This window comes from Corvus cornix, chromosome 26, assembly GCF_000738735.6.
Source record: "Corvus cornix cornix isolate S_Up_H32 chromosome 26, ASM73873v5, whole genome shotgun sequence".
Classification (NCBI taxonomy): Eukaryota; Metazoa; Chordata; class Aves; order Passeriformes; family Corvidae; genus Corvus; species Corvus cornix.
Genome location: NC_046354.1, coordinates 6,430,175 through 6,455,011, shown reverse-complemented (window position 1 = coordinate 6,455,011; position 24,837 = coordinate 6,430,175). Strand labels below are relative to the sequence as shown.

At 52.1% G+C, this 24,837-nt stretch overlaps 2 protein-coding genes across 9 annotated transcripts; one reads left to right on the top strand and one right to left on the bottom strand.

Moving 5' to 3' along the window:
* Positions 1–334: 334 nt before the first annotated feature.
* UBE2T (ubiquitin conjugating enzyme E2 T) lies at positions 335–5,174 on the bottom strand. Of its 5 annotated transcripts, none has more exons than XM_010404535.3 (7): positions 5,077–5,174; positions 4,065–4,340; positions 3,462–3,531; positions 2,660–2,765; positions 1,942–2,040; positions 1,482–1,562; positions 335–632 (listed from the first exon to the last, which is right to left on the bottom strand). In XM_010404535.3, the coding sequence occupies exons 2-7, from the start codon at positions 4,168–4,170 to the stop codon at positions 507–509; spliced, it is 588 nt and encodes a 195-aa protein (XP_010402837.1). In that variant the 5' UTR covers positions 4,171–4,340; positions 5,077–5,174; the 3' UTR covers positions 335–506. The 5 variants fall into 5 exon arrangements, with proteins under 5 accessions (XP_010402837.1, XP_010402839.1, XP_010402838.1 ...); XM_010404537.2 differs by having other exon boundaries at positions 5,039–5,137; XM_010404536.2 differs by having other exon boundaries at positions 5,021–5,109.
* Positions 5,175–5,545: 371 nt separating this feature from the next.
* On the top strand, positions 5,546–21,216 carry LOC104692470 (cryptochrome-1-like). Of its 4 annotated transcripts, none has more exons than XM_039565361.1 (12): positions 5,546–5,759; positions 6,723–6,900; positions 9,493–9,953; positions 10,857–10,973; positions 12,986–13,133; positions 13,390–13,530; positions 15,403–15,573; positions 16,085–16,225; positions 16,655–16,806; positions 17,947–18,044; positions 18,514–18,624; positions 20,288–21,216. In XM_039565361.1, exons 3-12 carry the CDS (start codon positions 9,541–9,543, stop codon positions 20,377–20,379), a joined length of 1,584 nt encoding a protein of 527 aa, XP_039421295.1. In that variant the 5' UTR covers positions 5,546–5,759; positions 6,723–6,900; positions 9,493–9,540; the 3' UTR covers positions 20,380–21,216. The 4 variants fall into 4 exon arrangements, with proteins under 4 accessions (XP_039421295.1, XP_039421294.1, XP_019144525.3 ...); XM_039565360.1 differs by having other exon boundaries at positions 6,717–6,900; XM_019288980.3 differs by lacking the exon at positions 5,546–5,759 and adding an exon at positions 6,498–6,667 and having other exon boundaries at positions 6,777–6,900.
* The last annotated feature ends 3,621 nt before the right edge of the window (positions 21,217–24,837 follow it).

Genomic DNA, 24,837 nt, shown 5'->3' with positions numbered 1-24,837 from the left:
AACAGAGCCAAGACACCATCCAGGTTATCCTAAATGGTCCAACTGGAACCTAACAGACTGCTCTGGAGAGCCAGGGTTGTAAGAGTTGAGTTTAATGGCTTAGCCCTTGAGGTTACATGGAAAACGAAGCCTTTCCCAGGAAAAGACTCCCAGCAGCTGGTTCTGACCTGTCTGCTGCTCAGCTCCTGCTCTCAGCCCGTTGTGAAAATAGAAACTGAACTATTTGGTGCTATTCCCATGTCTCTGAAAGTTGGGAATTGGAAGCTGAAGTGGTGCTTCCAGTTTTCCTGTTCTTTTGAATATTCCAAAACCTCCACTCAACAAAATGGAAAAATAGATATAAAAGCTTTATATTTTATTAATATAATGGAACTTTTCACCAAAAAAACCACCCCATGCAAGGGAACAGAAACCCAAAGCTGGTGCAGCCCTTTAAAGGCAGACTCTTTCCTTGTACCTGTGTGAGGGGAAGGGGACAGTGACAGCCCCAAGAGAACAAACCCCCCTCAGGAATCTGGGCAGGATTTCTTCTCCTTCCTGCTGATGTTAACCCCTTTTCTTTTCTGCGCGGTCGATTCACTGCTGGCGCTTGTTTCACTTGGGATGATTTTCTCTTCCAAAGGCTTGGAAGCCTGTGATGACCCAAGAAATAAAAGAGCTGTGAATAATTTAATTTTACAGCCATTGGAGTGCCCTGTGCTCCACCAAGTTAAGAGCTGACTGTACTCTGGCTCTCATGCAGTGAGCCTTTGCTGTTCTGCTCCCGCTGCCGGGGTTTTTAGGAAGGGGGATGACAGGAGAGCAGGATGACTGAGCAGAGCAGTGGCACACACAGAGGAGCTGGGTTGCTCCAGGGCTCTGTGTGTTGGTGCAGGGATGGCTTCACTCTGTGCCCTCCTGACAACCACAGTGAACTTGTTAATGGGTTCAGAGCTGGAGCAGTGAGCACAACTGCCAGGGCTCCTGCAGGGAAGATAGCCTCATCCCAGAAAGGGTGTTATCCAAACAAGGTGCAGGGAGGGAAGGCACCTAGGGAAGGCAGAAGGCCCAAAGGTAACTGATTTTTGGGCAGAGTTTTTTATCTGCTTAAGTGCGATTTATTTTTAGGAAACTCATTCATGAGGTGAGGGAGAGGAAAGGAGGCAGGAAGAGAGGGTGATGGGAGGAAGGCTGCACTCCACCAGGGAATAGGGAGACCAGGGAACACAGATGAGGGAGAACAGGGCTGCGGGATCCCTGGGAAAGGTTTATCCATCTGCCCCTCCTCCTTGAGCAGCACAGCAGTTATTAGTGAATGAGCATTTAATTGGAAGGAGAGAATGTAATGAGCTTAAAAAAATATAATGAAATTAAATACAGATCCAAAACACAGAGCAGAAGGGGAGGAAAGACAGAACAAAGCAACTGTGAAAAGGAAACTGAGACAAAAGGACTGTAGACCAAGAGGGAGCTACACCCAGTGAGCAAAGCGTGGTCCTTACTCTCAGCTGCCCTGCGTATTTCTCAGTCCACTCCCTGGCGTTGAGCAGGAACAGCTGCTTGTTGTACTTGTACTCCGAGGACTAAATGGGAAGAGCAAGGCAAAGACAGAGATTTGATTGAATACCTGTCATCAAGAAGCTGGCACCAAGTCTGGCTTTAGGACTCCTAAACCACACTAAAACCACAACAAGCAGAAAGTGTAAAATCCATTTAGTTCGCTTGAAGAACTCAGGCTGCCATTTGCACTGAAGAGAATGGCTTGAAGACAAAATCTTGACCATCTCTTCTGGCCTCAGCTGCCTCAGGGAAGCCCAGGGACACCCCAGCTGATCCAGGTCAGGCCACACCCCTAGTGTGTCAATCCAGAGCAAGTGAAGCAGAAACTGAGCCTAAATCCAGCCCCCCACTCCCTCCCCACCTGTGTCCATGGCCAGGAGAGAGGGAGAGGAGCTCACATACAATGTCAGCCATGAGAGGGTCATCAGGGTTGGGCTCTGCCATCAGCAGCTGGATGGAGGTCAGCAGGGTGGAGATGTTCAGGGAAGGCCTCCATGCACCCTGTAAGGAAATGGGATGAGAGCAGCAGCTCAGAGAGAGAAACCAGCACATGGCAGCCCAGAGACACCTCAGAACCCACAGCACTTCAACCCAACCTGCCCACAGCTGTCTTGGACTTCCAGCACCTAATGCCCCATGAACACACCAGACCCACTCTCAACACAAGGCCCCAAGGAAGCCCAGCTGACAGCCAGGGCAGTGGTCATGGCTCCAAGGCGGCCAGAGCTCAAAGGGCATTTGGAAAAAGCTCCCAGGCACACGGTGGGATTCTGGGCTCGTCCTGTGCAAATCCAACTCATGGCCCCGCTGATCCCTGCGTGTCCCTTCTAACTCAGGAGATTCCATGATTCTGTGGGCTGGATCTCTGCTGTGTTGGGGCAACTCATTTTCAGACCTAATGCCTTTTGACTCCAATCCTTAAAACCTTGGAAACTCATATGGAACAAAGAACATCATGTTCTGGCTCTAAACAAATGAGATGCCACTCAAAAACTTCACTCCCTGCTCCCTGTAAATAAGTCAGGAGCAAACAGACATTCAGTCAGGCTTTTACAAGGAGCAGGTAAGGAGGTCATTATCCTGCCCAGGCTCACTTACCCACACCCAAGCACTGTCTTACCTTCGGGGGTAACTTAAGAACATCCAGGCAAATCCTCCCAGCAGAGTCGATGTTGGGATGGTAGATGGGGGTCAGGAAGCGTATCTTTGGTGGCTCAAATGGGTACCTGAAGGCACAAGCATTAAGAAACAGAAGTTATTGTTATATCTGTAGGCCAGTTGTTTTGCCACCCAAGCAACGCCATAGCTTCCTCCTCTCACCCTACATGACACCCCTCCCCACAAATCTTTGGAGGCAGTGCTCTGCCTTTGCTGCTTCCAGATGTGTCTGACCAGCACTTCCCCAGATAGACTTCCACAAGGGAACAACATAAGAAACTTTGTACTGATGAACAAGCTCTTTCCAGAAAGCTTTGAGACAGTATGAGGAGGCAGAAGTCTTATCATTGCACTTTTAGGTTTTTAATCACACATCTTTGATGTTCAATGCAAAATAAGTGTATCAGCCACTGGAAAAATCGCATTCCTTAAAAAAAAGGGTCTCAACCCCATTCCTTGTTGGGAGGATAAAGGAAAAACCCACATGTTAGCATTTACAGCAAATACATTACAGCAGTTTACTCACATTTGAAAGCAGGACTACACCAACTACTTAACCAGACAAACAGCCTGCTTTGGGTTGGAAGGGACCTCAAAGCCCATCCAGTCCCACCCCTGCCATGGGCAGGGACACCTCCCCCTGTCCCAGGTGGCTCCAAGCCCCGTCCAGCCTGGCCTTGGACACTGCCAGGGATGGGGCAGCCCCAGCTGCTCTGGGCACCCTGTGCCAGGGCCTCCCCAGCCTCACACGGGTACCCACTTACCTTTCAGGAACTATGATTTCCAGGTTGAATATTCCTTTCTCATATGGTGTGTCCACACCTCCTAAAATTTCTTTAGGAGCAAGATGAAAATACAAGAATTACACCAAAATCAGAATTACAGAATGGTTTGGGTTGGAAAGGACCTTCAAGATCATCTCGTTGACAGCAGTCCCCACATACCTCCCACAGTTAAAGAGCTGCTCAGGTGACAGAATCATAGAATGTTAAGGGTTGGGAGGGACCTTAAAGACCACCCAGTTCCAGGAACACCTTCCATCATCCCATGTTGCTCCAAGCCTCACCCAACCTGGACACTCCCAGGGATGGGACAGCCACAGCTTCTGTGAGCAACCTGTGCCAGGGCCTCACCACCCTCACAGGGGAGAATCCAGGAATAAAAAATGTCATCTTATGTGAGACCAGCTCCCCTCCACAGCATCTAAACTGAGGGCAGACCAGCCAAGGCACAGGCCAAGCTGTGTTTAAAGGAAAATAAAATCCAACACTTCCACATAGCCTATAAAGGCCAGAGCACACAGCAAGCACAGACCTAGCAGCAAATTGCAGCCCAGCCCTGCCTTTGGGAAGCCCCAAGGTACGTACGTGCCCGCAGGTCATCGAGCTGCCCGTTCTGCCAGCAGGTGATGCCCGGAGGTGGCTCCGTAGCCAGGAGCGAGAGCTCCCTTGTCAGCCGCGAGGCTCTCTGCATGGTGCTGGAGCTCTGACACCGGATTCTACTCCTGACAAACCCGGATTTTAAAAATACCACTTTATATTGAGAATTTTTTTTGGCTACAGATGTGGGTTTTGAGCTGTTATCCTGATGTGATACCAGTCACAGAGAGGCTGAACCCATTCCTGGAGCTGCTCTCACACCTGCTGGAGGAGCGGAATGAGACTCTTTATAATCCATGCCATCTCCTCAGTCCCCAGCTGAGTCTAATAAACCCTGGGGTTTACCAAACCCTAAGGAACTGGGAGGCCATGACCAGGCTCTAAACCCCTCATGGAACTGTAGCATCTGCCCCAGGACCAGCCATGTCCCTTCATGGTTAGGGTACACGCTGCCCTGCTAGAGCCACCCATCAGTGCCCCTTCCCACCCCAAGGCCCCATCTCCCCCTTCCTGTGCAGGGGGAATCCGAAAGCTGCCCAGGGATGAGCCACTCCCGGCCACAGCAAACTCCCAAAGCAGGGGTCTGCTCTGCCTCCCCAGCCCCCATGGCCAGGGCCATGGGGACACCCGCCAGCCCGCCCTGAGAGGAACCTGTCCCGATAGCACACTACAGCCCTACCACCCACGCTGAGGATGGGGGAGCCCCCTAGGCCTAACTTCCCCCACCAGGGATTATCGTTTCCCTCAGGCACCACTAGCACGGACTCCCCCGCCCGAGCACCCCTCAGTTTCACTGCACCCCTAGCCTGACTATCCCCACTGAAGAAGCGCTTCACCCCCCTTCATCAGCCTAATTAATTAACCCCTCAGCTTAATTACCCCTGCACCCGGACAAGAGCTGCGCCCCTCTTCCCACAGATAGGAAGAACCTCCCAGAGCCTCACCCCTCCCAGAGCCCTTACACAATCCCTTCGGAACGACCTCCACCCTCTCTACTTACTAATTACCCCCTCACTCTAATTAACTAACGACCCACAACCACGGAGCCCCGCGCTCCCGCCCCCCAGGCCCGTGAGGCGGCGCGCGGCGGGGGCGGGACTTCCGCTATCGCCTGGCAACGGCGGACGCCTGGCGGACAGCCCCGCCCCCCGGCCCGCAGCTCGGGAGCTGATTGGGCGGTGCCGGCGCCCAGCCCCGCCCCCGGCCCGCAGCTCGGGAGCTGATTGGGCGGTGCCGGCGCCCGGCCCCGCCCCCGGCCCGCAGCTCGGGAGCTGATTGGGCGGTGCCGGCGCTCGGCCCCGCCCCCTCATCCGAATCGAAGCTCTGCCATTGGGTGAGCGCTGCGGGCGGGAACCCTCGCCCCGCCCCTCGCTGGGACCCGCTCGGGGGCGCGGCCCGGAGTTGCGGTGGGGAGGCGGGAGCGGGGCCGGGGCCGGGGCCGGGGCCGGGGCCGGGGCCGGGGCCGGGGCCGGGGCCGGGGCCGTTCCGCGACCCTCCGGACCCCCGGCTTTGGGACACTCCGGGCCTGGGACCCTCCCAGCCTGAACCGCGTTAAACCTCCGCGGACAGGGGGTAGGGCCCCGCTGGGAACGGTTCTTACATAACCCGCCCGTCCCGGCGTTGTGTAACCGGCCCCGTGGGGCGAGGCACCGGCGCCGCGCCCGCCGGCCCCGCAGGAAGGAGGTAAAGGCGGCTCTGGGAGCCACCCCAGGGAGGAGGTGGGGGACCAGGCCGGGCCGTTCGCCCCCAGCTGCTGCGGGACTGGCGCAGGGGCCGCCCTCCCTCGTTCCCTCCTCGCCGCTTGCCCGCCCGTCTGAGGGGCCCGGGCAGGGGATGCTGGAGCCCCGGCCCCAGACCCGCACCCCACTTCCCTCCCCATGGATAGAGACTCTCGGGGGTGGTTCTCAACTCGCTGCAGTCAAGCCCCAGTCAAGCCCCTACACTTGGGTGGGCTTGGGACTTATTTCCTACTTTGACTCAAAATGCCATTTTCTTGCATCAAAGCTGTATCCAGGACCGTATTTACCACCGAGAGTATTCAAGCAGGGAAAAGAACCTAGAGGTTGGAATCGACAGTAGCCTCAGGTCTGGCTCAGTGTGGAGAGTGGGATTATAGAACCAGATTTGTGCAAAAAATGCCTTCTTAGATCCCAGAATTACTAATAATTGAAGAATTGTTCTCAAGCCTGTCAAATCAGAATAACATTAAACAACGGTGATAATTATTCCACTTTCCAAGCCCGACTGTGGTTTCAGAGAGCAGGTGTGGGGCTGCTCTGTCCAGGTGTCCGGCACCTGTGTTTAAGTGTTTTACTATTGCTTCTGAAGCAGCCAGGATATAGTCAAGGAGCATCTGTGTTTGGATTTGATAATGGAGAGTGCCCCACAGAGGAAATTAAACTGTAAAGTTTCTCTTCCCAGTTCCTAGGCCTTGGTCTGTCCCTGCCCCGTGTGGCTCTGCTGGCTCCAAGGACCAGTGGGACCAGAGAGGAGCTGCCTGCAACCCTCCTCCTTCTCTCTTGGGAATTATAGAAAACCCTGAGTGCCTTGGACCATCTTTGATGCAGAATCCACCTCAGTGCAGATTTATGGTATTTAGGGGTTTTTAAACCTGGGCAACTAATTTCTTGATGCCTGTAGGAACAGGAGCACCACAGTGGGATTTGGATAGTGCCACTGACAGCCCCTGCATCCCTTCAGCACATCCCTGCCTGGGAGAGAAATGCTCAGCAGCGAGAGAGCCAGGATCAGTGACTGTGTGACCTCGTCTCTTTGGGGTGACGTGTTGTGAAGACCCTGGCGTGTCAGCTGAGCAACCCTCAAGGTAAGGCTTAGTTTTTCCTGCTTTCTGTCTTGATGTGCCTGTCCCAAAGTGTAGGGATGAATCCAGTGAGAGGTGTATTTTCTGCCTGCCTGGTTGATTTTTGGGGAACAGATGTGATCCAGATGTGGCAGGGAGTCTGCCCAGCCTTGCTGGGTGAATGGACTCGAGTCACTGGTTCATGGAGAAGTGGAAGAGTAGCAGTGGATAAATCCCAGCGTGAGGTCAATGACAGACAGCACCTGCTCTGCCTTCTCTAGCATCCCAGAGGATCTTTCCCTTCTTCCTGACAGGACAGGAGTGTCCAAGGGCGCAGTTCCTTTCTGACCCCACCCATGGCCTGCACAAGTGATCCCCCTCCCCATTCCTTCCCACCCAGTAGGGGATCCCAGCTCCTCACCCAGCCTTGACAGCTCTTTGTCTCTGGGCTCCCTCCCTCCCCAGTGAGTTTCAGCCCCTTTTAATGGAGCCCCTGCTCCTCCCAGCTCCTTTTAATGAAATCCCAGTCGCCCCAGCTCTGATTCCCCCAGTCCCCTTTAGAATCCCCAGAGCTACCCTTGACCCAGACCCTGCAGCCCACCCAGGCCCTGGCCTGGGACCCACCTGCTCTGTGCCCAGTCCCTGTTATGGTGTAATCCTGCTCCCCACTGCTCCTGCAGGGATGCCACCCCTGGAAGGGATGCAATGGGCCCCAACCCAGGGACACATCTTGGGGCCATCCATGGCCTGTGTGGGGCACTGGGCTCAGAGCAGTCCCAGCTGTGTGGGACCAAGGGGCACTGGGTGAGTGTGACCCCACAGGCTTCATGGGGCTGCGGGGCCCTGGATTTGAGGTGACCCTGCAGACCATGTGGAGCCACAGGGCTTGGGACAGCCCCAAAGGCTGTGGGGGCCTTGGAACCCCTGACTGGGGCAGTCCTTCAGTGAGGCTAACTGGTGCATAGGGTGCAGGGGACTCTTCCAGCATGCTTTGCATGGTTTAGTACCCAAAAATGCCAGCTGGGTGCTCCCCTGAGCAGCGGGAGTCACCTTGTTTTTCCGGTTCTCCCAGGAAGTGGGTACAGGGCCGTGCCGAGCTGGGCACCCCACACGTCCCAGCCCTCACTGGGCTGCACCCCGTGCTCGTGAGTTTGGGGCCTTACTTGGGGGGTTGTACCACAGTGGGTTTGTCTGGGTGCTGCCAGTACATGTGTTTGGGAATAGAGCAAATCAGATTTCTGCAAAAGCTGCTGGCTGTGGGTTGAGCCGGGACAAGGGCTGAGTCACCTGGGGCAGCCATTGGTGAGGGGGTGAGTGGAGCTGTTTGGCTGGAAGAGCAGAGCTGGATTAGGGATTGCTGTTTGGTTCTTTACCAGTGCCTAATCTCTTAGTTCTCCTCTGGGGGTAACACTTGAAATTAGCAGCAGGTGGGGACGCACCTGGGAGGTGGGCATTGAACTTTCCCAGTTTTCCACGGGAGAGCGAGATTGGGAGGTGCTGCTGGGCTCAGTGCAGACACGAGGTGGCAGCTGGGCTCCTCCTTTGCTTCCTGGCACCTGCTTAGTCCATTGTCCTGAACAGGGCAGCCAGAGTTTGGGAGCTGCTTCCCTCACTCTACCCTGAGCCACTTCTTCCTGAGACCCAAGGTCAGCGCTCCTGCCAACCCTCTGAACTCAGCTGAAGGGGTTCAAAGGGGAATAAATGTATGAGTCAAGAGTAGTTTTGTGTCATTATCACACCCAGCTCTGCTCTGGAGACAGGCTGGGAGAGCTGGGGGTGTCCAGCCTAGAGAAGAAAAGGGGAGACCTTAGAGCCCCTTCCAGTGCCTAAAGGGGCTCCAAGAGGGCTAGAGAGAGACTTCTGATAAGGGTCTAGAGGAACAAGACAAGGGGGAATGGCTTCCCACTGCCAGAGGGCAGGGTTAGATGGGATATTGGAAGAAATTCTTCCCTGTGAGGGTGGGCAGGCCCTGGCACAGGGTGCCCAGAGCAGCTGGGGCTGCCCCTGGATCCCTGGCAGTGTCCAGGACCAGGTTGGACAGGGCTTGGAGCAACCTGGGCTCATGGAAGGTGTCCCTGTCCATGGCAGAGGGTGGAACTGGATGGGCTTTAAGGTCCCTTCCATCCCAAACCAGTCTGGGATTCTGTGAAGTCCATAAATTCAGATGTCTCCTACTAAAATCCCCTGGCAGAGGGAGTATTGTACCAGGTCTCTGATGAGCTGATTGCTCCTGTGGACTTCCTTGAAATCAGCTGATGACTTCCAGAGGGTTTGCTGACAGCCACATTTGTGGGGTTAAAAAGTGTTTGTGCACTAAATGGAGCTCTGGCAGCTCCATCTGTTTTGATTCCTTCCTTCTGGTGAGTGTTATTGGGATGTAATTTCATTGAGGGATTTAATTTAAGGATTTGAGTGACTCATTTGGGGCAGAGACCACTCTCTGTGGAGCTGGGTGGTGATCCTGCTGCTGAATGGTGGGGCCAGAGGAGAGGTTTGGTCTTGTTCCTGCTTTTCTCTCTCATGAAAATTTATCAAAGCAAGAGTTTTGTGGTAAAAACTGCAGAGGAGTTTTTTTGAGCTCTATTTCCAATTGTTAATTGACCTTGTTCTCTCAAGGGATTGGGTATCCTGAATTCCAGGAGTTCCCTTCCTCCTGTAGCCAGGATGCTGCATCGAACCATTCACCTTTTCCGGAAGGAGCTCCGGCTCCACGACAACCCGGTGCTGCTGGCTGCCCTGGAGTCCTCAGAGGCCCTGTATCCCGTGTACATCCTGGACAGAGCATTCCTGACCTCCTCCATGCACATCGGGGCCCTGCGCTGGCACTTCCTGCTCCAGTCCCTTGAGGATCTTCACAAAAACCTGGGCCAGCTGGGCTCCTGCTTGCTGGTTATTCAAGGGGAGTATGAGACCGTTCTTAGGGATCACGTCCAGCAGTGGAACATCACCCAAGTGACGCTGGATGCAGAGATGGAGCCGTTCTACAAGGACATGGAGGCCAACATCCGGCGCCTGGGGGCAGAGCTGGGCTTTGAGGTGCTCTCCCTGGTGGGCCACAGCCTGTACAACACCCAGCGGTACGTGGCTGCCCCAAACCCACACGTGTCTCCAGGGGGGTAATTTTAGAAGAGAAAAATCCAAGTGTCTTGGATTTTCATTTGTAGAAACTTGGACTGGCTGAGGTGAACATGGTGCTGTTTGCTGGAGAAACTTTGTGTGCTCCTCTGTTGGAAGGAACAGAAGAGATTGTGACAGGTTTCAGGATTTCAGCCTAAAGAGCTGGTTAACTTTTTCCTTTTGGGCAGTTTAATTCACCTAAAAACTTACTCTTTTAAACAGAGTGGAAGAAATTCTCTAACTCATTTAATAGGACTCGTAAAAGTTCTGTTAAATGTGGTAAAGAATTTTTGGTGTCAGATTTTTTCAAAATCTTTCGAATCAGCTTTCACTGGTGTCTGGACACACTTGGATCCAAACTGTTACTCAGTGCTGAATGACTGAAAGTATTGAAATTACTAAGAAGGAAAATAGGAGTAACTAAAGCAGCCCTAACACTGCAGTTGTGCACAACCCCAAAATTACGGAAATGAATGGATGTGTGTAACTTGCAGTCTTGAATTTAAGCTGTTTGCACAGGTGATTGCTCACAAACAACAGTTTTTTACTGCCCTGAACCTGGTTTTTGTGACACCAGAGGCATCCCACACCCTGTCCTGTGTGTCCTGCCTGTGTGTGGCTGTACAGGTGAAACCATGGCTGGAATCCTGATCCCAGTTTTGTTGTCTCAGGTCTTGAGAAACTGCTCTTGAGATGGATGTGCATTCACTCAGGGGAGTTTTACTTGTAAAATCTGTAATTTCCACGTTCAGTTGCACTGATGGAGTTGTTACAGCCTGTGATGTCACCTTCCTGTCCACTGGCAGCTCCAGCTTCTTCCTTGGTTTCTGTTGTGTGAAAAGTGATCTTGGTTTTTTTTTTAGCATTTTGGACCTAAATGGTGGGAGTCCCCCATTAACTTACAAGAGGTTCCTTCACATTCTGTCTCTGCTTGGTGACCCTGAGGTGCCTGTCCGAAACCTCACAGCTGAAGACTTCCAGTAAGTATCAGCCAGTGAGTGGGAATTGCTGGGCCTCTTTCTCTGCCCAAAAGAAGAGCCAGGGCCAAATGATAACGATGCATTTTAGACATTTTCTTGTTTTATTTCTGTGTGTGGAGGGTTATAGATTCTATATACAGGGGATGTGACTGTTGTTAGGCGGGGAGAGCAGATGGTGGAATGGTCTGATACTCAGCTCTTTTGGTATTTGTGCAGCAGATTTCCCACCATGTGGGACACCTCATGAAATAATGGTTGGATTCAATGATTTAAAGGTCTTTTCCAGCCTTAATGATTTTGTGATTCCATAAAAGTCGTAAGCTTTTGCAAGGCACCTTGAGAAAAGCTTTTAAGAGATGGCAAACTCCTACAGAGGAATGCCTGGGGAATTTACTCAAAGGCATGCTCTACATTCCTCTCAAGATTTTGGACAGGAATTGGGTGAACCACTATAGTTTGTTTTATGCAGGAAGTTCGGTGGAATAATCCTACTGTTCCCTTCTGGCTTTAAATCTCTCCTCCCCTCTGCTGTATGGGAAAGAGGGACTGAGCTCGTGTCTCCCAGGACTTGAGAAGAAGCTCAGAGTCAAGGATGTCTTGTGTTTAGCTCTGCATGAGGAGAGGTCAGTGATCCAAAGGGAGGTAAGACTGGGGCAGGAGAGAGCTGGGATGGGACTGCAGGTCCTTGGGATTCAGTATCAGGTTCCTCCTGCATGGCCTCAGCTCAGTACCCCCAACCCAGGCTTGGGTCTTCCCATCTCGGGGGAGTCCTGTTAACTCCTGAGTATTGTCCTCAGACAGTCTGATGACAGGACTCATGTAAGTACTGGGATATATAAATTCCTATATTTTTTCCTAGCACTTTTTTTTCCCCTTTCTTGCCTAATTTGTTTGTTTGGACTTTTAAAATTAATGCTGATGAGAGAGAAGTGGTTCACATACTTCCCAGCAGGCCTGAGCTATGTCAGTGCTCTGAGAGCTGCACTGGCTCCAGCTCTGTAGGTGTCTGCAGCAGCGCTGAGCTCAGGTTTGTCCCGGTAAGTACAAAGATCTGTTGATGTCTGAGCTCATTCCTGGGTTGTGAGAAATCTCTGTACCACCAACACTTCCTTGGGCATCTTCATCTGGTTTATAAGGTGGGGAAGAAAAACCAAACTGATGCTCTTCCAGCCTTATGGGGGGCAGAGGCCTTGGGAAGCCTCAGCAGCTGAGGCTGAGGAGATGTTGGGGGGCTGCTCAGGGGTGTGGGCTTGGGGAGCCCCCACCTTGGTTAGCAACGAGCAGCCAGGGTGGCCCAGGGAGCTGATCTGCCTCCTTCCCTATGAAACTGAAAGAGAGCAGGTTTGGATTAGATGTTGGGAAAAATTCTCCCTGTGAGGGTGGGCAGGCCCTGGCACAGGGTGCCCAGAGCAGCTGTGGCTGCCCCATCCCTGGAAGTGTCCAAGGCCAGGCTGGACGGGGCTTGGAGCAACTTGGGACAGGGGGAGGTGTCCCTGCCCATGGCAGGGGTGGGAATGGGTGAGCTTTAAGGTCCCATCCACCCAAACCAGTCTGGGATTCTGTGAAACCTCTCCAGAGTGACCTCAGAGGCATAGGATCTGGAGTGGCCTTTGGAGGCAGCACCAGAATTGTGTTTAGGGTCTGAGGAGGCTCTTAGTTCCCTCCTAGGGATGGATGTGACAGCTGGGAGCAACTGGCGAGGAGCTGTCTCCGAGCCTTGTGTAGGGGATGGGAACTAAAAGGGGTCTGAGCTGTGGGTCTGCAGCTGCCCTGAGTACTGTAACTTGGTGGGACTGTTCCTCTTTCCCCAGTTCAGGCTAGAATTCCCTGGAGCAATTGCAGGATGAGCTGCTCTTCCCCAGGGGAGTACAGCCTGGCATTTCTGGCTGTGCTTTCATTCCCTGTGCTCTGGTTGGACCGTGACAGAGGAGACTTGGCGTGTGCCATGGACAGGGGCTGCCTCCTTCTCCTGGCTCCTGTTGCCCCTTTCAAAGTTTTCTCTCTCACCTCAGGAGATGTAGGGCCCCTGAGCCGGGCCTGGCTGAGTGTTACAGGGTGCCTCTCCCTGTGGATTTGAAGATTTCCTCAGAGAGCCTTTCCCCTTGGAGAGGAGGGGAGACTGAAGGGCTGCAGCGCCTGGAGCAACACTTGACTGACCAGGTCAGCCCTGGTGGAACACAGGGGGGATGGTGGTGGTTCCAGGTGGGCTGAGGTCAGTGCCCAGCTTGGCTTGGAGGAGGGTGGCAGCTTGGGCTCAAGTTTTGTTCTTGATTTCTGGGAAGCGGGAGTGTTTTCCAGGCGTTACATCAAACAAGCTCCTGTGATAGTGAAGCCAGTTCCAAGAGCTTTCCTCTGTTTATTACTGGACATTTATAATCTTGTGCTGCCTGAACCCAGATTGCTGTTTTCATTTCAGGGCTGGGTGACAAGTTTTACTAAACCAAGGACAATCCCAAACTCGCTTCTTCCAAGCACCACAGGCCTGAGCCCATATTTCAGTATGGGCTGTCTGTCAGTTCGGACCTTTTTTTATAGGTTGTCAAACATTTATGCTCAGGTAAGCAAATAATTGCTCCAAGGTAAGCAAATCCAAAACTGTGACATGTCTGGCACGGCAGGCAGGATTTAACACTCAGATCATCTTGGTAGAGACTTGGTGTATCAAAAATGCTGCTTTGTTAATGTCTTCTCACAGTGTCTCATGAAATCTGTGGAGTGGCTTCATGTTGTGTGAAACACCTGTGAGTGTTTGTGGCTCTTCCCAATTAAGTTTTAGAAACAGGATATTCATATTCTAAATTCATATTTTCATCAGGGGCTGTAGTGACAGGACAAGGGGAAGCTTCAAACTGAAAGAGTAGGGTTAGATGGGATATTGGGAAGAAATTCCTTCCCTGTGAGGGTGGGGAGGCCCTGGCACAGCGTGCCCAGAGGAGCTGGGGCTGCCCCTGGATCCCTGGCAGTGTCCAAGGCCAGGCTGGACAGAGCTTGGAGCAACCTGGGCTAGTGGAAGGTGTCCCTGCCAGAGGGTGGAGAAAAATGGGCTTTAAGGTCCCTTCCAACCCAAATCATTCCATGGTTCTATGAATAGGGAGCAAGCAGACATGGGATCAGCATGGAAGCCCAGGAAAACCTTCCTAAAATTCAAGGATTTTAGTTTGTTTGTCTGGTGGTACAAGTCCAGGTGTGCAGTCCTGCACTTTGGCCACAATAACCCCCTGCAACCCTACAGGCTGGGGACAGAGTGGCTGGACAGTGGCCAGGCAGAAAGGGACCTGGGGGTGCTGGTCAACAGCTGACTGGACATGAGCCAGCTGTGCCCAGGTGGCCAAGAAGGCCAATGGCTCCTGGCCTGGATCAGGAATGGAGTGGCCAGCAGGAGCAGGGAGGTCATTCTTCCCCTGTACTGGGCACTGGTGAGGCCACACCTCGAGTGCTGTGCCCAGTTCTGGGCCCCCAGTTCAGGAAGGACGTGGAGATGCTCCAGCGTGTCCAGAGGAGGGAGACAGGGCTGGTGAGGGGCTTGGAGCACAAGCCCTGTGAGGAGCGACTGAGGGAGCTGGGGCTGTTTAGCCTGGGGAAAAGGAGACTCAAGGGTGACCTTATCACTCTCTACAACTCCCTGAAAGGTGGCTGCAGCCAGGTGGGGGTCAGTCTCTTTTTCCAGACAGCAACCAAGGAGACAGTCTCAAGCTGCACCAAGGAAAATTTAGGTTGGATGTTAGGAAAAATTTTTTACTGAAAGAGTGATAAAGTTCTGGAATCATCTGCCCAGGGAGGTGGTGGAGTCACCATCCCTGGCTGTGCTTAAGAAAAGATTGGATGTGGCACTCAGTGCCATGGTTTAAGTTGAGGTGGTGTTACGGCATGGGTTGGACTCGGTGATCTTGAAGGTCTCTTCCAAGCTGGTGATTCTGTGGTTAAGGGCAGGTTTTGATCAGTTTATGCAGTTTTGTTTCTGGAAATCAACTGGTTTTGTCTTAGACAAGTTTAAATTGTAGCATAAACCAAAACCACGTTCAGAAAACTTGTTTGATTCTTAAGAAAAAGTGAGCTTGAAACCAACCCAAGAAAACCAAGGTCCTCCTGAACCTCCATCTTAAGATTATCTCTTGAGACGTGGCTGAGCCACCTGAATTCAGTTAACACGGTAATAAACACATGTTTGGTGTAAGAAATCCCAGTGTGACACTGGTTTGGAAGGTAGATGGAGAATGTTTGAGGTAACACCGAGGTCTGGCAGTTTGGCTTTGCTTTGGGCCAGACAGTGTTGCCTCAGATCTTTGACTGCCTTGACTTGAATGTTGAAGTGCCTTGAAACCAGTATTGTAGTCAGATTAATCTTTATTTTATGGGCCTGACAGTCACAAAATGAGTGAGGCTGCAATGGTAAGTATGAACTGAAGCTGTGACCTTGTGTCTTTTGCAGGCAAAGCACCACTCTCTGCCCCCATTGTCACTCCAAGGGCAGCTGTTGTGGAGGGAATTCTTCTATACAGTAGCATCAGCAACCCCCAACTTCACCCAAATGGCTGGGAACCCCATCTGCCTCCAGATCTCCTGGTACAAGGATGCAGAGAGGCTCCACAAATGGAAAACGGTAACTGAGGCACACGGCCACAGCAGCTGCATTGGAGCTCGGGGCTTTCCTCTTCCCTTCACTGCTGGCAGTTTGAGGGACCAGCTGTGAGAGCTGGGAATGTTCAGCCTGGAGAAGAGAAGGCTCCAGGGAGACCTTAGAGACCCTTCCAAAAGGAGCTCCAAGAGAGCTGGAGAGGGACTGGGGCCAAGAGATGGAGGGACAGGACAAGGGGGAATGGCTTCCCAGTGCCAGAGGGCAGGGATAGATGGGATATTGGGAATGAATTCTTCCCTGTGAGGGTGGGCAGGCCCTGGCACAGGGTGCCCAGAGCAGCTGGGGCTGCCCCTGGATCCCTGGAAGTGTCCAAGGCCAGGTTGGACGGGGCTTGGAGCAACCTGGGCTAGTGGAAGGCGTCCCTGTCCATGGCAGGGGGTAAAATGAGTTTTAATGTCCCTTCCCACCCAAACCAGGCCGTGATTCTGTGAAGGCAGTGTATGAGGGGAGGGCTGATGTTCCTGTTCTGCTGCAGGCACAGACAGGGTTCCCATGGATCGATGCCATTATGACCCAGCTGCGCCAGGAAGGCTGGATCCATCACCTGGCTCGGCATGCTGTCGCCTGCTTCCTGACACGGGGGGACCTCTGGATCAGCTGGGAAGAGGGAATGAAGGTTCACTGCTGGCTTTTATTTTCCTCTGTTCTGCCTGGCCCTGAGAAACCCTGCACAGCCTGAGTCTAGCAGCGGGAGGGTTCTGCAGGGCAGGGCTTTGTTCTGAGCCTTCCTGTGGATCTCAGGGTTTATGGAATCTCTTGGTTTGTCACTCGGTGCAGTGGTGGTCCCTTCCCCAAATCCTCGTGATTTTTGGATAATGAGGATACTGGTGGAGACGTGCTCAGTCTGTAGCAGGTCCCAAACCCAGAGTTTTTGGGTTGCTCTGGCTTCCTTCTGTCTTTGTGGAGAGCATTCCCAGGCAGCCCAGGCCCCACAGTGCTGTGCTTCCAGCAGCAACCCCCCCCTTCACCTCCCAGACTGTTTTTGTCTAGTTTTTGCAATGTAGCCATTTCAGGGGTGTTTTTCTCTCTCTTCCCTGACGTGCAGGTGTTTGAAGAGCTGCTTTTAGATGCTGACTACAGCATCAACGCTGGGAACTGGATGTGGCTGTCAGCCAGCGCCTTCTTCCACCAGTACACGCGGATCTTCTGCCCTGTCCGCTTTGGGAAGCGCACGGACCCCCAGGGCAACTACATCAGGTCAGGGGACATCCCACCCCACCCCACCATCTCCCTGAGAGCTTCTCAAGCTCCTCTGACAGCAGGAGCTGATGAACTGGATCAGTTTGAAACACGCACACACACACACCCCTGTTAAACAGCACTCATAGCAATGGTCTTGTTGAACTCATGAGGAAACTGAAGCGTGGAAAGCAGAGAGGTACCTGTGGTTCCAAGTGATGGCTGAGCAGGGCTTGTGTTCGTTTGTGAGCATTTGTTGCCTCCAGCGCTGTGTTTGATCACCAGGCTGGCTCCTCTTTCTAATGGATTTGAGTAGAACTTCCCACAGTTTCCCTGGTTCCAGTCAGCACTTTGTTTCTTGCTTTTCATAGAATTCTGGGATGGTTTGGCTTGGAAGGGACCTTAAACCTCATACAGTTCCACCCCTGCCGTGGGCAAGGGCACCTTCCACTACCCCAGGTTGCTCCAAGCCTGGCCTTGGGCACTGCCAGGGATCCAGGGGCAGCCCCAGCTTCTCTGGGCACCCTGTGCCAGGGCCTGCCCACCCTCCCAGGGAGGAATATCCAATATCCCATCTAACCCTGCCAGCCTTTAGTTGCACACACATGGGTTTTATTTTCCATTCTGAGTCTTCTCTGTTTCAGAGACTCATTTCCTTGTGTCTCCACAAGGTGCTGATGGGCTCTCTCAAAGCACAGAGGGTTTCCTGAGCTCACTGTGTTCATGTTGAGCAAACAGCTCCATTTCCCCACAGCTCTTCCTCCCCTCCTCTCTAGATTTGGGTATTGCCAAGGAGAAGCCCGTGCTGAGGTACCTCACAGAGTAGGACAGAAAATGACTTTTGTTTTTTAAATTTATTAATGTTTAAGATTAAATGTCAGTGAAATGGTTTTGGATAAAAATACATTTTGGATGAAATCAAAGCTGAAGTACTGTTTAAATCACCCCATTTATTCTATGCTGTAAAGTTAACTTTCGGAAGACATCACCTATGGAGGTTTGAGAACATAAATCCACTTCTTTTGTGGAGAATGAATCAGAACTTCCCCATGGATTGTAATACCAATATTAACATGGCACAGGTTGGTTTACACTTCTCTGAATATATGAATATTTGCCTGCAGGATTATAAACCCCCCTATTATCCCTGTTTTGTAGGAAATACTTACCTATACTAAAGAACTTTCCCTCCAAGTACATCTACGAGCCCTGGACAGCATCTGAAGAAGAGCAGAAGCAAGCAGGGTGTATCATTGGTAATTCATTCACATTCCTTGCTAAGGATTTTCTTGCTGCTAACTGTCCAAATTAAATGTGTCTGAGATGGCAGCATCACACCTGCAATGTAAACCATTTCTCTTCTGAAAATGGACGAATCTAACAGCCTCCCTTCTGTTCATTCTCCATTAACATTTTTTTATTGGAGTCTCATTTCAGATTACATATTCTTACCTCAACTTTATGTCCTAAAACTCTTGGATCACTCCAGGCTTTTGCCTTTGAATTTATCCATCTTGGATGCTTGGCTGCTTTAAATAGTATCAGAACATCTTGTGCTTTTACTCCTGCTCTAACACATCTTTGAAGGCTCTTACGTCAAAGTGGGAGCTCATCTCTTTGATGGAGAGGATTAGGCACTTCCATTTAAGAAAAGCTGGAAGTGTTTTAAATTTGGGGAAATGTCCTTGCTGAGTCCAGTAAAGGCTCTCCCTCCATGTTGTCCAGGTCAGGATTACCCCTTCCCCATGGTGAACCACAAGGAAGCCAGTGACCATAACCTGCAGCTGATGAAACAGGTCAGAGAGGAGCAGCACAGAACAGCCCAGCTCACAAGAGGTGAGAGGTGCTGCAGCACCCATGTTCCCTGTGCTGTGGCACACAGGCTGTCCCCAGGAACCCAGGGCTCTGGGGCTTGGCTTTGGGTGCTTTTCCAGGGTGCTTTTCCTCTTTGGATACCAACATCATGCACAGCTCTTGTAGTTACTGTTAAAACACTGTCCCAAGTGGGAGAACAAGAGTTTGAGCCTTTTCTACCTTCCCTCTCCCCTTGGAGCATCCTTCTGCCTGCTGCAGAAATCGTTCCCAAAGCCAGATCTTCTCCACCTGCCCCCTCTCCCCAGCCCCAGGCTGGCTGGGTGTGTCTCCAAGGTGCAGAGATCTGTGCAGCTCTGCCCATGCCTCTTGTGAGCCAGAACATCCTTGTTTGTCCTTGGTACCATGCTCTGCCCTGAGCCATAGCAGAGATTGAGATTCCCACTGAGCACAAAGCTCTGGAGAGGTGAGTTGTTCCAAGAAATTTACCTTTTGGCCCGGTTTTCTGTATTGCTTAACCCTATGGATAATAAACAGGTAGTTATCAGGCAAAGCTAGAACACTCAAACTGTGCTGAGCTTGAAGTAATTAATTAATTAGGTATTTCCAGTCACACAGGTGTGTCACTTTTGGCACCTGTGCTCTTAAAATTGAGATCCCAGGGCCTGTGCTGAGCTCAGAGGAATCCTTCACAGTAAAACATGGAATCTCAGCCTGGTTTGGGTGGGAAGGGACATTAAAGGCCATCCAGTCCCACCCCCTGCCATGGGCAGGGACACCTCCCACTGTCCCAGGCTGCTCCAAGCCCCGTCCAACCTGGCCTTGGGCACTGCCAGGGATCCAGGGGCAGCCACAGCTGCTCTGGGCACCCTGTGCCAGGGCCTGCCCACCCTCACAGGGAACAATTCCTTCCCAATATCCCATCCAGCCCTGCCCTCTGGCAGTGGGAAGCCATTCCCTGTGTCCTGTCCCTCCATCCCTTGTCCCCAGTCCCTCTCCAGCTCTCTTGGAGCTCCTTTTGGAAGGGTCTCTAAGGTCTCCCTGGAGCCTTCTCTTCTCCAGGCTGAACATTCCCAGCTCGCCCAACCTGACTCCATAATGGAATTTAAGTGACAAAATACCTTTTTATTTAACAGTGGGCCACAGCAGCCTCTCTTTATTTTATAGAAACTCAACATGCAGCAGCTGGGGGGAACCTTAACTATCCCTTCCTTCACTGCTCTGGTCTGAGAGCATTAATTGTTCCAAACCCTGGAATGGATACCTCTGAATGTGTCCAGGAGGTTGCACACTGGAATAGTTCAGCTATAACCACTGCATGCTGGCAGTTCTTCCAGCAGTTCTGTGGTACCAGGGACTCAGTGGTGCTCCCAGCATGCTGCTGGGGATAGGTAGAGCCAAAATCTTGAGAGTCCCTGACTCCAGCACCCAACTCCGTATGAAAACCAGCTCATAGAGGTGAGCAGATACTGGAATAGAGTAAGGGCCAAGGAGTTGCATTGGGCTTGGAGCTGTCTGCAAGGTGTCTCTGCCCGAGCTTTAGGGCCCATTCCAACCCAATCCATCCTGAGATTCCATGGTTCTTGTTGCCTGTGAACAGAAGCATTTTCTGATACTTTGTGTCTTCACCTGGCTGAAGTCAGAGAAGAATGTCCAAACTTTAATCCTTCTTCCCTTCTCGCTGTAGATGATGCAGATGACCCCATGGAAATAAAGGTAAAATGTGACTACTCTGAAGAAAGCATTTCGAAAGGAAAAGTGGCCAGGACAACAGAATAAACCGAAATTCCCTCAGGTGTCACCTGCTGGGAACCAGAAAAAGGCAAGAAGGGAGAGCCAGGGGCCAGCTGAGCTGGCCAAAGCACTGTCCTCTGTTCTTTGCCCTGCTAATGGTTCTTCTTGCTTGTGACCTGACCTCAGGAGAAGTGTTGGATCTAGAGTAGTGTTAGTGCAGTTATTTTGGATGGAATTGTTTATCTTTGAGTGGCCATTGGTTGAAGCTGTTGGGTGAATGCAAGAGGTGCCTGGTTGTGGCAGGGCCTGCTGCTGCAGCATCCTTCAAATCCACGTGTTTCATGCACCTGTTTAAATAGATTTTGTGATAAATACTCATCTCAACGTCAGAAGACCACGTGCACATTAATGTGGTTGCACATTGGTATTAGGACCTTGTTTTGCTTGCCTTGTAGAGACAGAGACTTAGGGACGTTCAGATTATTTATTTTAAATTCCCAGTTTGTGATTGTAATCCCCAGTTTGGGGAGACAGCAGAGTGCAGCCCCTTGTACTTTGTGTGTAGTTTTTAAGTCATAAGTAGGAATTACTATGCATTTTAAGAGCAATGTTAAAAATATCTCACTAAATTACTAAATATCTCACTAATATACAGCTCTATCACCATAATTCTCCTCTTTGGCTAATTCCTCTACACGTGCAGGGCAGAGGTTAATTCTATCATGTACCACATGGAAAAATTTTACCTGCCACTGCAATGTGTTGTTGTGAAGTTTGACAAGGCTGGATTAGTCAGTTATGGTTGGGGGTTTGGGGGTGGGGGAGTGCAGGCAGTATTTTGGTTTTGGAGAGAAATAAAACTCATTTCTGACATGAACAATGCAAGGGCTCTGGAGCAATCTGTTACCACGATTGATATCCATTGGTCCTCTTGGGAAACCTGGCAGCACAGCAGCCCCAGCAGCAATCCAAACTCCTTGGAAGCATCCCGGGATCCAGTGCAGGAGCAGCGTGGGAACCACGAGCACCAGGAGGAGGCCACAAACTGCAGGACCTTTCAGTGCTGCTGGAGGCCTGCAGGACCTGTCAGGGCAGAGCACGTTGGCAGCAGGGCAGTGAGGTATAAATACAAAGCTGCAAGGACCCTCCTGCTGCTCCAAGCCTGGAGATGCCCATGTTCCCTGACACTCCAGCCCTCCAGCAAACCTAATGACTTGCAGGGATGGCCAGAAGGAAAGGCCTCCTGCTCCCCCTTTAGGGAAGGTAGAATTTCAAGGTGGTGCTTGTTTTTTGGGGGAGATCTGCTGCTCTGAAGCCTCTTAGCATCCCTCCCCTCTGTCACTGGGCTCCTTGCTGTGCCTGAAGGGATTTATGGCATCCCTGAAGGGATTACTCCCATCCACAAGACGGGCTGGAAGGAGGATCTGGGAAGCTCCAGGCCTGTCAGCCTGACCTCAGTGCCTGGTGAGATTATGGAACAGATCCTCTTGGGTGCCATCACACAGCACCTACAGGATGCCCGGGGGATCAGACCCAGCCAGCGTGGGTTTAGGAGGGGTAGGTCCTGCCTGACCAACCTGATCTCCTTCTGTGACCAGGTGACCTGCCTGGTGGGTGAGGGGAAGGCTGTGGATGTTTGTTTGGACTTCAGCAAGGCCTTTGCCACTGTCTCCCACAGCAAACTCCTGGAAAAGCTCCAGCCCATGGTTTGGACAGGAGCACTCTTTGCTGGGTCAGGAACTGGCTCGATGGGCAGGCCCAGAGTGCTTGTGAACGGTGCTGCATCCAGAGGTGGCCAGTTACCAGTGGTGTCCCTCAGGGGTCTGTGCTGGGCCAGTTCTGTTCAATACTTTTATTGATGACATGGATGAGGAGATTGAGTCCACCATCAGTAAATTTGCAGGTGACACCGAACTGGGAGCGAGTGTGGGTCTGCTGGAGGTAGGAGGGCTCTGCAGAGGGACCTGGACAGGCTGGATAGATGGGTCAAGTCCACCAATGTGAGGTTTAACAAGTCCCAGTGTAGAGTCCTGCACTTTGGCCATAAAACCGCTTCAGAGCTACAGGCTGGGGACAGAGTGGCTGGACAGTGGCGAGGCAGAAAGGGACCTGGGGGTGCTGGTCAACAGCTGACTGGGCATGAGCCAGCTGTGCCCAGGTGGCCAAGAAGGCCAATGGTTCCTGGCCTGGATCAGGAATGGAGTGGCCAGCAGGAGCAGGGAGGTCATTCTTCCCCTGTACTGGGCACTGGTGAGGCCACACCTCGAGTGCTGTGCCCAGTTCTGGGCCCCCAGTTCAGGAAGGACGTGGAGATGCTCCAGCGTGTCCAGAGGAGGGAGACAGGGCTGGTGAGGGGCTTGGAGCACAAGCCCTGTGAGGAGCGACTGAGGGAGCTGGGGTTGTTTAGCCTGGGGAAAAGGAGACTCAAGGGTGACCTTATCACTCTCTACAACTCCCTGAAAGTGGCTGCAGCCAAGGGGGGGTCAGTCTCTTCTCCCAGGTGACCAGTGATAGGATGAGAAGCTGCAGCCTCAAGCTGTGCCAGGGGAAGTTTAACCTGGATATTAGAAAAAAAATCTTCACAGAAAGAGTGGTTCAGCATTGGAACCATCTGCCCAGGCAGGTGTGGATTCACCGTCCCTGGAGGTGTTTAAACAAAGACTTGATGAGGCACTCAGTGCCAGGGTTTAGCTGAGAAGGTAATGTTAGGTCACAGGCTGGACTCAAAGGTCTTTTCCAGCCTAGTTTATTCTGTGATTCTGTGTCTGTGGCCTAGCTCCAGTGCAGGGGCTCCAGGAATGCAGAACTGGCTCCTGCCTCGTGTTTTGAGGCACAGTCTTTTCCTTCAGATCCTAAAGGGGCTGGTCTTGTTTCCTGAAATGTCTCTACCTTGAAATGTTTTGTGTTCCCTGAGCTTGAGTGAGTCCTGGGCCTGTGTAGTACACCAGAACTGTGGAATCCCAGACTGGTTTGGGTGGAAGGGACCTCAAGGACCACCCATTCCCACCCCCTGCCATGGGCAGGGACACCTCCCACTGTCCCAGGTTGCTCCAAGCCTCATCCAACCTGGCCTTGGACACTTCCAGGCACGGGGCAGCCACAGCCTCTCTGGGCACCCTGTGCCAGGGCCTCCCCACCCTTTCAAGGCCTCTTTGGGACTCCTGTTACTGCAAAGCAGTCTCATGGTCTGGTCTGTGGTTGGAAGGAGCAGGACTTGGCCTGCAAAGGAGCTGGTTTTGAGCAAGAAACAGCAAGTGCAGCTGGAGTCTGACCTCTGCTTCTGGGCTGACAAAGTAGCATTGGAGAAGTTACTGAAAGAAGCAAAATCATGGAATCAGAGAATCCTTGAGGTTGGAAAAGCCCTCTAAGATCACCAAATCCAAATATTTCCCCAGCACTGCCATCCACACCAATAACCCATGTTCCCACATGCCACATCCACACAATTTTTGAACACTTTAATGGGTGGTGACTCCACCACCGCCCCAGGTAGCCCTTGCCAAGTGCCGACCACCCTTTCCAGGAAGAAATTTTTCATAATATCCAACCTAAACCTCCCCTGCAGCAACTTGCAAAGTCTTGTATTTTCAGTGCTGAACTCTTTCCTCCTGTCCCTGTTCCCTGGGAGCAGAGCCCCCCCCGGCTGCCCCCTCCTGTCAGGGACTTGTGCAGAGCCACAAGGTCCCCCCTGAGCCTCCTTTGCTCCAGGCTGAGCCCCTTTCCCAGCTCCCTCAGCCACTCCTGGGGCTCCAGACCCTTCCCCAGCTCTGTTCCCTGCCCTGGACACGCTCCAGCCCCTCCAGGCCTTTCTTGGGGTGAGGGGCTCCAAACCGACTCCAGGATGGGAGGTGAGGCCTCACCAGTGCCCAGTGCAGGGGGACGGTCACTGGTTGGTCCTGCTGGACACACCATGGCCAGAACAAACACCCCAGGTCCTTTTGGAGCCATGTGGAAGGGCTGAGCTGGTTTGTGACATCATGGCCAAGACACTTGCTCTGTAAAAATGAATTACTGGCAGAGTGCATCTGTCTCTGCATCTTTTGCTGAGGGGATCTGAGCTTGGAGGCAGGATTTGATGTGGAATTGTTCAGATATTGACCCATCAAATGCATCTGATGCAGGTCTCTGAGTCCTGGGGTGTGGAGACAAGTGATGGCATCTTTGCTGGGCATTCCTGGCACGATCCAAAGCCCCTCTGGCTGGATTTGGGTCCCCTTAGGTGCATTAACTATAGGGGGGAAAGGTGTCAGATGGTGTTGATTTTTTTTGATTTTTGTTTTTTTTCACCACTCCTGCCCCTCCCTTGACTTCCTCACCCCCTCCAACATGCCCAAAGCTTCTCTCCATGCCCAGGTGATATTCTTTCTCATCTTTGCTTCTTTATGGGGCTTATCTTGTAAAGTTTTCATTTCGGGGTTGTGAATTAGGGCTTTAAGTGTCTTTTCTGATCTTGTTTCCTTTGGTTTGAGTCATCATTGGCAGAAATGAGAGTGGGTCATAAAT